Below are 12,914 nucleotides of genomic sequence, written 5' to 3'. Positions count from 1 at the left end.
AGGCAAGAAATATGAAAATGCATATATATAGTTGCAAGTACAGAGAACTTATGTAAGAACCTCATGGTGATCAGGAATTAATGCAAGAATGGTTAAGGAGAGGCAAATACAAACCAAAATATGAAAGGCCCAAGATAGTGGGCTACATACACGTTGGTTTACTAAGTCCACTGAACATGTGGAGGAAACAGACAAGTGTAGGTTTTGTAAAACAGATTTGGAAAACAGTCACGTACCTTGTTGCTGGTTGTGACATACTAATGGCAGAAGGACTGTATACTGAAAGGCATAATAATGTGCAAGACTGTTGCACTGGGGACTGTGCAAACATGGTATTGAAGTGGCTGAAAAACACTGGAAACGTGAGCCACAAAGCATCATAGAAAATGATGAAGTCTACATCACATGAGATCACCCATTGCCAACAGTTCAAAAGACAAATGTGAGAAAACCAGATATATTGGTCCATAAAAAGAAGACAAAAGTAGCATTGATCATTAAAATCGCTACACCCAGTGACTGTAGTGTCTTGCATGCAGCGAGACACAAAGTCATGAAATATCAAGATTTGCAGGCAGAAAGAAGAGCAATGTGGAAGAAAGATAGCCAGACAGTTCCAACAGTAGTAGGAGCAACAAGTCTTATAAAAAAGAATCTACAACCATATTTAAATATGTTACCAATACATGTAACACCATATGAATTGCAGGAGTCATTACTGGGCACATTGCGGATGCTACAAAGAGGACTTCTGGCTGACATCAAAGATTGAAGCAATACTAATTTCATGAACTTTAATCATATTTTGACTTAGGAATAGGGTCCATTCCCATCATGGTATTAGAAACTCAAAAGATTTGGATAAATTAACCCATACATCAGATGGATAGTCAGCTGGCTCATCGACAGATCAGATACTGTCAAAGTTGGGGATTCCACCTCTACCAATAGACCAGTTACCAGTGGCATACCACAAGGATCTGTGTTGGGCCCTCTACTATTTGGAATCTATTTCTTGGTAGTCCAGGCAAAAGGAGATGGCCTGTGGTTTACCAAGTTCACTGACTGCAAACCAGGTGCAATCAACTGAGTCTAGAAACAATGTTAACATATTACAAAAGGGGCTAACACAGACAAATGATTGGCACCAAATCCATGGACTAAAACTAAATGTAAAAAAGTGCATTAGTATCCCCTTTGACAAAGTGGAAATCCCTGCAAACTACAATATTGACAGCACCCCCCTAAGCTCAAACCCAGTGGTTCAAGATTTGGGAACACAGGTTGATAGCAATCTAAACTTCAATCACCATGTGTCCACAGTGGTAAACAAAGCCTTCTACATTGTGCATCTCATAAGTAAGGGCATCACATCCAAAACTAAGGATGTTATAACTCCTCTGTACTCAACCCTCATCAGACCACTAACAGAGTACAATGCTCCCTTTTGCATGTACCTCACCAGACACCAGTAGCAGTTGGAAAGAACACAGAGGTTTCTCACCAAGAAGATTCAGGGCCTCCAAAACATGACCTACATGGAAAGACTGAAAACCCTGTCGCAGTACTCTGTATCCTAAAGGCTGATGAGAGGCGACTTGTGCCTGGCCTACAGAGCAGTCTCGGACCTTTCCCTAATGGAAATGCTGTGCATTCACAAATCAAATGGGACAAGATTCACTTGCTATAGGGATCTCAACCTAGCCTGTGACATTAACAGAGCATGCTGGAGATATATATATATCTCCCAGAGATTGCAGGTGCTCTGGAATAAACTCCCAATTCAAGTGAAACAGAGCTCTTCAAAGACCCTATTCATGCACAACCAAGACAACTGGATGGGAGACCATAAATTCACACCAGGGTTGGCACCTATGTCCCTTATGGAAGAGAGCAGTCAGTGATGATCATAGACTCACTCTGCAAATAATGACCATCTAACCAAGGTCAATTAGGTAACATGGCTATAACATGGTTAGGCTTGTAAAGGCCCTAGGGCCATTAGCCTAATAAACTCCTATGAACCTATACACCTCTGAACCTATGAATTTTACAACAGAATAAAAAGTATCATTCCAGTTCTGAGTAAGAGCCATTTTCTCAAGATGGCTGTTTCCACTGTTTATTTCGCAATGGATCTTCATGGATTTGTTATATGTCTCATGCCCTAGTTTACAGAACATAAATGACATATACTACCTCTCCAACTGCAACACAAAGCCTGTGGACAATAGTGGTGTGGTCTTGCCACAGGAACTCTGTCAGGATAACTGAGGAAATGGGTTGTGTGGAGACAACAGGCGTGCAAACATACAACACTGGTGAATGCAGAAATAGTAGTGTTGCATAGCATCTCTAATAATCAAATAAAATAGGAAGGTTACTTACTGGCAGGCTTTCCACTGATCCACAGACCTTCATAGATGACACCAGAGCAATGAATCATTGTGCCCTGACCATTGAACAGGTCATTCCTCCACTGTCCCTGTAAAGTAAAACAATAAAATAGTTCAACAGCTGAGCTGAAAATATCATTTTACAATGTGTACCTCAGTCAATAATTTGTCTAAGACTAAGGAATAACAAAAGGCAGAATGAACTATTATCTTAGTATGCAACAGAGACCTTTATTACTGCTCAGTGCACATATAACTTCAGCATACAGATAACACCAAACAATCTTTAACAAGATTTTACCTTGAAATTTGTATTTACTATTTAGAGTAGTATTCCTTTTTCCTGTATTAATACCTTATCTCCAAAAACAATTTTGTCTGTACACCCTATTTCCATGTTCCACTACACATATTCCAGTCCATATTACTCACGTAGATGCCACTATTAGTCTTTATTTAGTCCCTTTCCTTTTTTTTCTCACAAAAGCAGCATTAATCACTGAAATAGCTTTATCCAGCAACTGTCTTATGTACTGAGGCACAATGTCATATAATGCCAGATTTTGCAAGCAGAAATGAGAGTAATATGGAAGAAAGAGACGCAGACAGTTAAAATAGTAGTAGGAGCCACAAGACTAGGATCATACGAAGTTACTAGGCTAATGGCCTAGGACCCTTATAAACCTAGCCAAGTTCTACCCTTACTTCCAAGATTAGCACCTACTGCCCCTGTCCAAGAGGGACAGAGCTGGAACCCCCGGGGTTAATTTATGGTTACCCATCCAATAGCCTAAACTGCATTTGCAGAGGGCCAATGAAGTGTTCTGTTTGAAATGAAGTAGGAGTCTGTTCCAAAGATGTGGTAATCTCTTGGAGACAAATCTCTCCCTCCAGCAGATTTTATTAATGTCACATACCTGGTTAAGATTTTTAGAGCAAGTAAACTGTGTACCATTTGACTTGCAGATATACAGCATTTCCAATAAAGCAGAGTCAGAGATGGTCTTATATGCAAGGTAGAGATCACCTCTGAGTAATCTATATGGAACAGAATAAAGTCACAGTTATCTTAGATGATCCACATAAGACAGATGCTGAAGACCTTGAATTTTCCTTGTGAGGAACCTATGTGGTCTCTCCAATTGCTGCAGGTGCTTGGAAAGGTACATACCAAAAGGGTTGTTGCACTCAATTATTGGCCTGATGAAGAAGAGTACGGGGGGGTTATAACTTCTTTTTTTTTGGAGGCAAGGCCCTTACTTATGAGAAGGAACATAAAATGCTCTTTTTACTACTGTAGAGACATGGTGATGAAAGGTAAGGTTGCTGTCAATCTGTGTGCCCAGGTCTCTCACCACTGAATTTGTACTTAGGGTGTTGCTATTGATGTGGTCGTTAGCAGGAACATCACTCTTATCAAAATTAATGACAATATATATATTTTTTTGCATTGAGTTTAAGGCCATGACTTTGTCACCAATCATTTGTTTGTGTAAGACCCTCTTGTAGGATGTTGACATCATTTGGTTATTCTATGACCACTCCCAGTTTGCAGTCAGCCACAGACCTTTAGGTTTGCTTGTACTTTGGAGTAATAGATTCCAAACAGTAGAGGTCCCAGGACTGACCCCTGTGGAACACCACTGGTTACAGGTCTGCTGTTGGAGGTGGATTCCCCTATTTGACTATATGTTTTCTATAAGTGAGCCAGTTAGCAACCCATCTAATGATATAAGTGCTGATTATGTTCATAGGTAGGTACTTGGCTATCTACCCAAAGGCATTTATAAGCCTAGCCAGAATGTGTTGGCTTTCACCGCCCCTGCCTGAGTGGGGGATAGTGTCAAAAGCCTTGGTTAAGTCTAGGTAGGCTGTATGCACAGATTTCCCATCATCCAGGGTCTTGCTTACTGTCTGCTCCCTTAACAACACCATCATCTCAGTAGAACCTCACACCAAATTGCTAGGAGTTATTATCAATGACCAACTAAAGTTCGATCTCCATATTTAGCAATACATCACAAAGGCGCATCAAATGTTAGGCCTGTTATATAGTCATAAAAGATTCCTCACAGATATCTCCAGGCCCTCTCTTGCACAAGCATTCCTACTCCCCACCTTTCTGTATGCCGCCCCTATTCTCACTTATATCCAGTCCAATCTTCTGTCGGAAATGGAACTCACCTATAATAAAATTGCAAGATTTTCCTAACGGTAGTTCCTACAGCTTCCACAGTTGTAGTATTGGAAATTGGCTCTTGCCCTGGGCTTATCTCCTGTTTATATATTTGTTCCTTTCTGTTTTCCAAACGTCAAAAACTTGAGATGACTCCACTGAAAACTTAATAAACCGAAGCAACAAATCACTGATATTTTTGACAGGGAATCTAACCATTTGGCCCATGAGGGTGAACTTTGCCCATTTCCCCAGTATAGTGCAATCTCGGAGTTGGTATACTTAGTTAGGGAGATGTGGGTGGACAGCCCCCCACATGAGGGGTGTAGTTGGGGTGAAGCCTCCCATTTGCATGGGTTTACTTTGCTTCCGGTTTTCTTTTGTATCCTGGTGGCCAAGTGGTTAGTTTCCCTGTAAAAAATATCGGTGATTCATTGCTTCGGTTTCATAAGTTTTCAGTGTAGTCGTCTTATGTTTTTGATGTTTTGGTAAGTGTAAATTCGATAAAACAAAGTAGACCCATGTATGTATGTATATATATATATATATATATATATATATATATATATATATATATATATATATATATATATATATATATATATATATATATATATATATATATATATATATATATATATATATATATATGTAAGGTAGATATATATATATATATATATATATATTTTTTACAGTCTTTATTCTTCCCAACTGTCCTGACTGTATGCATACATCTTGGTATCTCTATCCATCTCTAGGTCTACCTATCAACCTATCACTTCCCTGTAAATAGTCCCTCGACCCTCTCTTTCTCTCTGACAGGGTTGAGGTCAGTGTGCAACTGTAATGCACCCTGAGACCAATTTTGCTGCTGTGGGGGGACTACTTTTAACCTATTTAGTTTTCCCAATCCAAATATGTCAATGTAACATCCTGGGGGGGGGGGGGTCATTCAGTAAGTAAACAGTGCCACGCCACTCCACATTTCCACCAGGAATTGATGTTAGCAAGCCATCCTACCCACCGTACAGAATACACTTTGAAATTTGCTTTCTGCCCTCTACCATGAAGCTCCAGTCACTTTGCAAGCCCACAAACGCATGCTTTCTCCCTCCCACACTCCCAGGATAAGTGTGCACATCTTCCCTGCCAAACCATCGGGGGGGCCTTTTTAAGCTTAGTCATACTCCCTAAAGCTGAAAATCAAACCTTGCACCTTGTGTTTATAAGGTAAACACCTTAACCATTATTCCAATTTCCCTATCCTCCTTGCCAGACTGTCAGGGGGGGCCTTTTTATGCCTAGTCATAGTTTTTGAAGCTGAGAATCAAACTTTGCACCTTATGTTTATAAGGTAAGCACCTTAACCATTATGCCAACTTCCACACCCTCATTCTCACATCCCCACAGCTTTAAATCATATCCTTAAGGTCAAACAATACACTGCACTCTAAAAAATGACAACTCTCAAAGGAAACTACTAGTGATAGATGGTACAGAGCATAGATTGTGAGGGTACTCAGAGCAACAGCCAGTCTCTGAGGGAAAAGTCATTTGGGCAAAGCAAGATTTCATTTGGCTGAGATTAACAAATGAAGAAAAAAGCAAATATATGAGAATAATGACCAACTCAACAATAAATAAACCAAAATAACAAACATGACTCCACCAATTTTAGCACTTTCATTTCATTTATTCAGAGAACTTCACCAGAAAAAAACACTGTAATTACACACTCCATTAATTTATATATTTAAAACAAGATTATAACCAGTCCAGCTTTGTAAGACCATAAGATTCCTAGCCATATTCACCTTTATGCTACAAACATAAAAGTCTGTGCTTCCCTTCTCAAACACTTAATAGTCATTAATAAACTAATCACATCAATTGCTCTGTTTTTTTTTTTTTTGTTGTTGAAGAAGAACTCAAATCGGTTGTGTTTAGTGGTCTACTGTGTTTGTTATTTAAGTATATGAGAACACAGAGTGGCTCAACAGTCCTCACCTGGCATTTCCATGCTTCTATAAAATTACTATTGTACTACAGAAAAGTATAGCATTTCCCCTGCTACAAAGATGCATTCTGGTAAAATTGCCATAGTGAATCAAGATTAAAACAACTCTCCTGGAGTAAAATTGTATTCCAGTTTTTTAGCATGTCTAAATGTCCATTCTGTGATACATTTACATTCTGATACTTCCAGAGTGCCGAATTAGCACTGTTGTATCACAAATACAGAATAACATTAGACATGCACAGAGTGATGAATAGCAAATTGACATGTTATTTATTTATTTATTCTTTTGTTGACTGGGTTAGTCCCACTTGGGTAGTAGCCTTTTTCAGGGAAGACCCGAGGTTGCATTTATACTACTAGGGGAAATTTGGCCAGGGCATCAGGGAACTTCCTCCTACACTTTTCTTTAGGTGCCATGGGATCTTTTACATGAACATGAGCTACCACCAACTGAAGCAGATGGAGCCTTGGTTTAACATCTCATCTAAAAGATGGCACCCCCTTATACTGCACTGCAGTGTCAGCAATAAATCTACCTGGCATGGGAATAGAACCCACACATGTAAATGTACTACACAATTGTTGGGTGGGATAACAATGCTACTCCATCTGTAAGAAATGAACACTTTATTGCTGCCACTGCTGAGGTATGACTACTTTTAATACAATGCTTTTATTTCCAAGACAGCATTAGACCACTTTCAAAAATATACAGCATATCTTATACTGAATTTGTTTCAATTCATTCTTTTAATTCATATGCTACTATTATCTACATAGAAAGGGTTACAGTAGCACAAATAAATGACCAAGCCAAGCAATACCTACAGTTTCAGAACTCATGGGCCAGATGGTGTTTTGTTGCTCATGCAGAGAGCAAGTCTGGAAAAAGGTCACCTACGCAAGCTGCTGGATAAAAGCACCGCAGCTGATATACTATGCTGGCACCTGGGAGACTGTTATTACCTTATAGAGACACACACAAAAGAACCATGTTTAAATCAGACAACTAAATTACTGATGAAAAAACTAGAGAAGGTATAAGTGACAAAGACCAGGAGTTGGTTAGCGCAAGAAAACGTCCACATTTCATATTTAAAAAGAACTATCAGTTGGGAAAAATGCAAAGGTTTTAAATTCATTCACTTTAAATAATAAAAACATATCAGCTGATTTTATTAAAGAAAAATCATTTGTGCCCCTGACAATACAGTTTTCCTAATCTAATCTCCTCCCTCAGTGAAATATAGATAGTCCATTTAAATGTGTTGTTCCATCGCCACTTATAATAATCTGTATAGACTATTGAGAGCCGGATCGAGCAAAAGGCTCCCTAGGCAGCTGCCTAGGGTTTGGTGGTTTGGAGGGGCCACATCAATGCTGCCAGTCCTGTCACTCAAAGGCCATTATCTATTTTCTATAGAAGTTCCTGATGGGTAATCATAGTTGCAGAATTCCAGGATTGTGCATGAGTAGATCGGCAGAGTAAATAATAAAAAAAAGCATCTCCAAGTCCTGTTAATCCATTCTGCACTCCGCATAAATTACCCTCCTAGCTATTTAGATGACCTGACTTGTGTGAACTACAACCTACACCGTGGACATAGCATGCTTTGATATTTTCTAACTTTCTCTTTAAATAATGGCATAGATAATGTACAGAATATGACATTTTTTGTTTTTTATCCTTCTTTAAAAAGTTTCATAGTTTAGATTATAATTTCTTCAGAGTTGGATGTTCTTCTTTATCCTTCCCCATAACTGAATGGTTCTAGCCTAGACATGATTTACTTGCAACGACAATGCAGAATCCCTTCTTAGAAATGGTGTGGTTTGGCTGGTAGTCTCAAGAAAAAGTGTCATTTCATGCACAGGCTAAGCTATTGGGAACTACCATAGACTCCCACATAAAATTTTATAGTCATCTCAACTTAACTATTAAAAAAGTACATGCCAAACTGGGATCACTTTACCGTATCAAACCATTTCTTACCAACAATACAAGAGAAGCCATTGCTCGCTCCCAACTTCTATCCACCCACTTTATGCATCTCCCATTCTGACTAATCTCAACAAAATGAACTAAGCAAAATGGAAGCCTCCAATAACAGGATTGCCCGCTTTGCTGCAAACTGCTCGCATAGAACTCATCACTGTACTGCTTTGAGACAGCTCCACTGGCTTGAACTGCCCAACCTCCTAACCTACAATCAACTCTGCCTCTGTCATTCTATCTATTACCTCCCCAATAAGTGTCCTGCCCTCAAAAACCTAGTACATCACTCAGCCAAAAGGCCTTTTAGATCATCAAGCAAACTACTACTAGAAGTCACCAACATCTACAATAGCTTTGGAGACACACTATATAGTAGTTCAGAGGCTAAAATATGGAACTGTCTCCTCACTAGCATACAAAACACATCATCCAAAGCCTCCTTTAAAATCCTCATTGGGCAATATCTAAAGCAAAGTTGGCAGTGCCATGATTGCTCCCCAGGCTAGTGAAAGCGGATAAGGTACACATACTAAACCTAGAATACTTGATAATAATTTTCACTTTTACTCACAAATATTGGTTAATCTACAATGTATGTACTGTGCCTGTGTACTATGTATGTATTCTACATATGTTCCAAATTTCAGCTGTACACCACAAATCTATTAATTACCTTTATTTTTAAGTTAATATTTTCTTGTTGTTCTCTCCACTGTAACTGTTGATGTGCTGCATACCACTGTAAAAACATGTCTATTGTAATTTGTGTGTATACTGACCATGTCTAAATATTTAAATGTATCTGTATTTTTTCTATGTGAAGCTTTTCTCCCCGGGCCTCTGCTGAAAAAGGGCCTTTTCGGCTCAGTCAGACACCCCCAGTTAACAAATGTAAAATAAATAAATAAAATAAAATAAAATAAATAAATAAATTGCCTAGCACTGTTCAAGTTTCTTCATTGCTTCCTTTCAAACAAGTGAGCTGCTTGCCCTAGTTTTTTATTTATTTTTTTAATTGTATGCTTGCTCTCTTTTACATTTTACTTTAAAGTGACATACCTCCGGATGAGTGAGATCCATCACATCAACCGTTGCTAGAGCATGGTGCAGTGGGCATCTGCCCAAGGTGTAAGCTGTCACTGATAATGCATAAATAGTGTAACCGTAATGGACTGATGATACTTGAGGATCACGATTCTGCAACTGTATAGATTCATTTAAACAGTCTTGTCTGTGTTGCTGAAATAATGAATGAATGGCATAACACTATAGTCACCAGAGTGGAAGAGCAGATTGGAAGAGAGTTTTTTGTTTTGTTTTGTTTGAGACAGATTCAGTCTCGAATATAGTATTAGTCATTGGCATACCTTTCACTTGTATATCATTAATGTTGGACATTCCTTAGTTTTAGTCTAAAAATTCCAGATTCCATAGCACAGCTCTCCTTGATTTTGCCTGATATACTTACCCTGCCTGGATTACAGATAATCTGTAATGATAGACATTAGAGTTTTGTACTTTTTATTCTTTCAAAAATGCATGCTGATGCAAAAGATGTAGCTCTACTAGAATTAGATTAATATTTAAAAATTGCCCTGTTTGTTTTTTTATCTTTCAACAAATTTGGCTTTGTCCCTAATTCGTGACAAAGAAGTTGAGAGCTATGTCCAGCAGTGTTTTATGTTGAAAGGGTCTGTCGCATACTCATTGTTAAGAACCACTTTTTTTAAATATCCATGGTAAATTACAATGAATTACAATACTTGATCACAAGACCTTTCTGTAAAGAAACCATTATTAATCATGCTATGAGCTTCCTAGTGGAAGCTGTTCATAAGTGTTTCACATTTTGCTCATTTGTTCCAGGTTGTGAGAGGTACTGTTCTACATTTTAGAGATGAAAGTATGAGAACTGTGGTCAGCGTGACTTTGTTTACCATATGTGTCAAATCAATTTTCCTCTGTTCATCAGTTAAAGGTTATGGGAGATTCTGTAGGCAAGCATTTTAAAATACAGAAGCTTGCTTTATGTCATCACAGGACAACACCAGTGGTATTATGTTGCTAACAGTGCGTGTTTGTGTGTGTGTGTGTGTGTGTGTGTGTGTGTGTTAACAATTTATGTTAATTCTTTATTGCTGTGTGTGTGTGTGTGTGTGTGTGTGTGTGTGTGTGTGTGTGTGTGTGTGTGTGTGTGCACGTGTGTGTGTGTTTGTGTTAACAATTTATGTTAATTCTTTATTGCTGTGTGTGTGTGTGTGTGTGTGTGTGTGTGTGTGTGTGTGTGTGTGTGTGTGTGTGTGTGTGTTAACAATTTATGTTAATTCTTTATTGCTATAAAGTGCAATGTCACAGTTTTAGTAGTATCTGCAACCCCCACACACCCATCACAGCTCCAGTACGAGAAACACAGCCCAGGTATTTCCCTTTTTTTCTATAAAAAGTATGTTGCTTCTCCATTGCTTCAAAGTGCAATGCAAATGTTACAGCTCCAAATGGGTCCCGTCCACATCATAACTGCAGTCAGTGAAGTATTGTGCTGGAAATGTTGGCCTCCGTTGTGATGAGATTCAATATGACCAATCCTACCTTGAATTTTTGTTACTGGATTTGACTGAAAAATCAGTCCCGCAACATCTGGAAAATAAATTCTTCTGTAGTTATTCTATACAACAGAATGCAGTGGGAATGATTTAAGGCTTTCTTTTGTCCTGTGGCAACTTTGCATCTGAAACTGGTCTTGCTCTTGCACTTCTTTTCAGTGAGAGTAGAAGCTTCTGCTCTTTCTGTCTTGTACTACAAGTGGTTAACATAGCAGTGCTGACTTTTCATAGGCCCTCTCTGTGGTCTGTTTTAAAGTTTTTTTGTGTTTGATAATACTGCCTCTCTTATTATGCTATGGTTTGACAGGGCCAACCTGTCTGCTACTAGATCTGACAGAATAACGGTTACACAACACCTGGGAAATAAATGTTTCAGCCCTTGTTTTTTTACAATATATTATGCTACTGCTGATTTAAAGGTTCTTTTTATAGCTGTTACAATTTTGCATCAGAAACTGGTCTAAATGACTCTGACCTTGCGAGAGTAAGGGCTTCTACTAGGGTTGTCTGGTTTCTATTGCTAGAAGTTACATAGCAGTGCTAACTTTTCATTGGCCTTTGCACTGTACTGTTAGCTTTAAACTTTTTCTACTTGTTAATGTTGCTAATCTATTTTGCTGGGCTTTCTCAAAACCTACCCGACTTGTACTCTGCAACCAGATTTGAATGTAAAAACATTCCCAAAACATCTGGAAATTTGCAGCACATTTAGTGATTATATAACACAGTCTAGTTCTCAACCAATCAGGGATAAATCACAACAGAATCAGGGAAAAATTCAGAAATAATCAGGGACAATCAGTGACACTTTGAAAATATTATCACTATTTAACTTGAAACATTGACAGAATAAGAGAATGTGAATTAATATACATTTTCTGAACTAAAAGAAGTCTATAACTAATTACTATCATTATTTTTTAAGTTCAGTTCACCACCTTTTCTCCAACAGTCATCAGTTTTAAAAGGGATTAAGAAGGACAGACCTAAAACTTGAGTTAAAATCAGGGACGTCCCTGAAAATCAGGGCAGCTGAGAGGTACTACTGAAGTGCATAAGATAGTAGCTTCACATCCCAGATTAGAGCCAATACTATCCCTTTTGCTTCCATGAATCAAAACAGTGCTTAAGTGCAGAGGGCATTCTCTCTATTTGTGTGTAAGTATGTATGTCTGTAATTTGTTTAAACACTTGAAGCGTTCTTTCAGAAATCTGTTCCAGGATTTCACTGTACTTCAATGATCAAATCTCTTAAGCACATGTAAGGAAAATGTTTATTCTTTGCTGAAATGGTAATTTGTACTGAAAACACAAAATCATCCTTCATGCTATATACAGTGGATATAAAAAGTGTACACACCCCTGTTAAAATGCCAGTTTTGTGATATAAAAAATGAGATCCCAATAAATCATTTTAAAACTTTTCCCACCTTTAATGTGACCTATAACCTGTACAATTCAATTGAAAAACAAACAAATCTGTTCGGGGGAAAAAATATAAAAAAAAAAAAAATGTTCAACAAGCTGGTTGCATAAGTGTGCACACCTTTAAACTAATAATTTGTTGAAGCCCGTTTTGATTTAATTACAGCAGTCAGTTTTCTTGGGTACACACTTGCCATCAATTAAAGAGACTCTGATTAACCCCAAACAAAGTTCAGCAGTCCTAGTAGGATTTTCCTGACATTTACTCAGTTGCCTGCTACAGCAAAAGCCATGGTTC

The 12,914-nt window shown here is 38.2% G+C and overlaps 1 protein-coding gene across 1 annotated transcript in view; it reads right to left on the bottom strand.

Annotated features, from left to right (window-relative positions):
- The window catches only part of MORN1 (MORN repeat containing 1), a 3,597,386-nt gene that overhangs the window by 2,586,000 nt on the left and 998,472 nt on the right, over window positions 1–12,914 (bottom strand). The window contains exon 7 of the mRNA XM_044063000.1: window positions 2,389–2,485. Coding sequence (XP_043918935.1) covers window positions 2,389–2,485 — 97 coding nt within the window. The remainder of the gene's footprint in view (window positions 1–2,388; window positions 2,486–12,914) is intronic.

The sequence above is a fragment of the Protopterus annectens genome, chromosome 2.part1 (assembly GCF_019279795.1).
Source record: "Protopterus annectens isolate FY-2018-M chromosome 2.part1, PAN1.0, whole genome shotgun sequence".
Taxonomy (NCBI): Eukaryota; Metazoa; Chordata; order Ceratodontiformes; family Protopteridae; genus Protopterus; species Protopterus annectens.
Note: the sequence above shows the minus strand (reverse complement) of the source record. Positions and strands in the feature narration are given on the sequence as shown.